Source organism: Vespa crabro, chromosome 2, assembly GCF_910589235.1.
Source record: "Vespa crabro chromosome 2, iyVesCrab1.2, whole genome shotgun sequence".
NCBI classification, from domain to species: Eukaryota; Metazoa; Arthropoda; class Insecta; order Hymenoptera; family Vespidae; genus Vespa; species Vespa crabro.
In genome coordinates this window covers 4,867,574-4,870,399 of record NC_060956.1, presented here as the reverse complement: position 1 = coordinate 4,870,399, position 2,826 = coordinate 4,867,574, and the positions used below count along the sequence as shown (strand labels likewise).

Genomic DNA, 2,826 nt, shown 5'->3' with positions numbered 1-2,826 from the left:
AGCAAGCATTTTTCTTTTGATCATTGGCCTCGTTATTAACGTCTTTATTTATAAATAGTGATTTAATAATGTTTCTTTCATCATATATCTTGTTTTTTCTTTTCTTTTTTTTCTTCTTCTCCTTCTTTCTCACTATCTGTCTTCCTCTCTCTTTCAAAGCTTCTCATATTAGCCATCAAGATCTTTCATCACATTCATTATAACACGCATCGTCGTAGTCGTCGTGAAGCGAACGAAAATTTGCCGATTCTACAAAAAGAAATGAATATCATTTTCTTTTTCTATTTGATTTGTATGCTGATGAGCTTGATTTGTGCTATTCTTTGGTTAAAGAAGAGATTCATACCGGAAAGGCTTATAATCGTGAGTCCCTTTTTTCTCGATTAATTATAATATATAACAAATTGAACGAATTATTCAAATGCGTTTTTTTCTTTTATTATTTTTTTCATTTCTTTTTAATATTTCTTTTCTTTTTCTTTAATCACAAGCATCTTAGGTTATTATAGGATATATTTTTGGTGCAAGTTCTATGCTCTCAGTTGGTATTATGGAAATGAAACAAGTCGAACAGTATATAGATCTTCAAGAGATCACTGACGAACAGCTACTCAATCATCCTATGTTCGTTCATAATTTCTGCATGTGTATATTATCGATCCTCGTCATGATTCTTTATCTTCTACAAGGATGGATACTCTTCGATTTATGGCAATGGGTTGGTATGAATTCGTAAAAAAAAAAGGAAAAAAAAAGAGAAAGAAAAAGGAAAAGTAACATAAAAGCTATAAGATTTACCGTTTGTCAGTAGCACGCATAATATGTAATGATTTCAAGTAGGCCAATCATATTATATGATTATGGTGTAAAAAAAAATAGCTATAAATAACATTTAGTAAAAATAGTATTTGAGAAGTAAAACTTAAAAAGAAAAAGAATATTGAATGTCATCGGTATACGTGATATGTACGAAAGTATGATTCTAATAGTAATTTTTTAGATTAGAAAATTTGGAAGATTACCGGATAATGAATCAAACTGCAATTCAAATTTGAGTGAGAATAGCGAGATAATCGGAGAAAATACGTCGAAACCGTTTACAACAGAAGGGCCAGGGAAATTAGATCCCATTCCAGAATTAGGCAATTTACTTTCTATAAGATTAACAGATTCTATAGTGAGTTATATACAAGCATAAACGTCTAAGAAAATTATATTATTTAATTATTAGTTTAATATTGTATTTTATTAAAATTTTTTAGCCGATCGAGAATGAACCTGTCATTTTTTATTGTTGTTGCGTTGATTGTTATAATTACATTAAAGAAAGTCGTAAAAGAACGCCACATCATGAATTTCAAATGATCCATGTATTATGATAATATATATCAACATCTACATCGATTAACAATTAATATGTAGTATTATGAATTATGATAATATATAAGGGAGAAGTAGAATTATATCATTTAAAGATAAATATACGACCGATAAGAAGGTGATAAGAGATTTATTGGTTGGTAAAGAAGATTACAATAGAAAATATACTTCAAAAATAAAAGCAAGATCGGTCATGTTGGTTCTAGTTGATAAGTTAGTTTGCATTATAAAATAAATCGCAAATATCCTATCCTATAGAAATGTATCAATAATAATAGAATCTGCATTCATCTAAATTAATTCGTAATAGTAAATTACTATTTGCTCATCCAGTGTATGTCGGTAATAGTAGATTCCCTCGTTACCATCAGTCGGTAACGGAAGATTCCTGTTTTACCGACCTGTCGGTAATAGTAGATTCCCTCGTTACCATCAGTCGGTAACGGAAGATTCCTGTTTTACCGACCTGTCGGTAATAGTAGATTCCCTCGTTACCATCAGTCGGTAACGGAAGATTCCTGTTTTACCGACCTGTCGGTAATAGTAGATTCCCTCGTTACCATCAGTCGGTAACGGAAGATTCCTGTTTTACCGACCTGTCGGTAATAGTAGATTCCCTCGTTACCATCAGTCGGTAACGGAAGATTCCTGTTTTACCGACCTGTCGGTAATAGTAGATTCCCTCGTTACCATCAGTCGGTAACGGAAGATTCCTGTTTTACCGACCTGTCGGTAATAGTAGATTCCCTCGTTACCATCAGTCGGTAACGGAAGATTCCTGTTTTACCGACCTGTCGGTAATAGTAGATTCCCTCGTTACCATCAGTCGGTAACGGAAGATTCCTGTTTTACCGACCTGTCGGTAATAGTAGATTCCCTCGTTACCATCAGTCGGTAACGGAAGATTCCTGTTTTACCGACCTGTCGGTAATAGTAGATTCCCTCGTTACCATCAGTCGGTAACGGAAGATTCCTGTTTTACCGACCTGTCGGTAATAGTAGATTCCCTCGTTACCATCAGTCGGTAACGGAAGATTCCTGTTTTACCGACCTGTCGGTAATAGTAGATTCCCTCGTTACCATCAGTCGGTAACGAAAGATTCCTGTTTTACCGACCTGTCGGTAATAGTAGATTCCCTCGTTACCATCAGTCGGTAACGGAAGATTCCTGTTTTACCGACCTGTCGGTAATAGTAGATTCCCTCGTTACCATCAGTCGGTAACGAAAGATTCCTGTTTTACCGACCTGTCGGTAATAGTAGATTCCCTCGTTACCATCAGTCGGTAACGGAAGATTCCTGTTTTACCGACCTGTCGGTAATAGTAGATTCCCTCGTTACCATCAGTCGGTAACGGAAGATTCCTGTTTTACCGACCTGTCGGTAATAGTAGATTCCCTCGTTACCATCAGTCGGTAACGGAAGATTCCTGTTTTACCGACCTGTC

General features: G+C 35.2%; 1 protein-coding gene across 1 annotated transcript in view; it reads left to right on the top strand.

The window, feature by feature from the left end:
• The window catches only part of LOC124433174, a 2,501-nt gene extending 36 nt beyond the window's left edge, over positions 1-2,465 (top strand). Inside the window, exons 1-4 of the mRNA XM_046982897.1 lie at positions 1-363; positions 500-718; positions 1,001-1,177; positions 1,263-2,465. The exon at positions 1-363 is cut by the window's left edge and continues 36 nt beyond it. Of these exons, the coding sequence (XP_046838853.1) occupies positions 262-363; positions 500-718; positions 1,001-1,177; positions 1,263-1,379 (615 nt within the window). The 5' untranslated portion in view covers positions 1-261 and the 3' untranslated portion in view covers positions 1,380-2,465. The remainder of the gene's footprint in view (positions 364-499; positions 719-1,000; positions 1,178-1,262) is intronic.
• Positions 2,466-2,826: the final 361 nt, after the last annotated feature.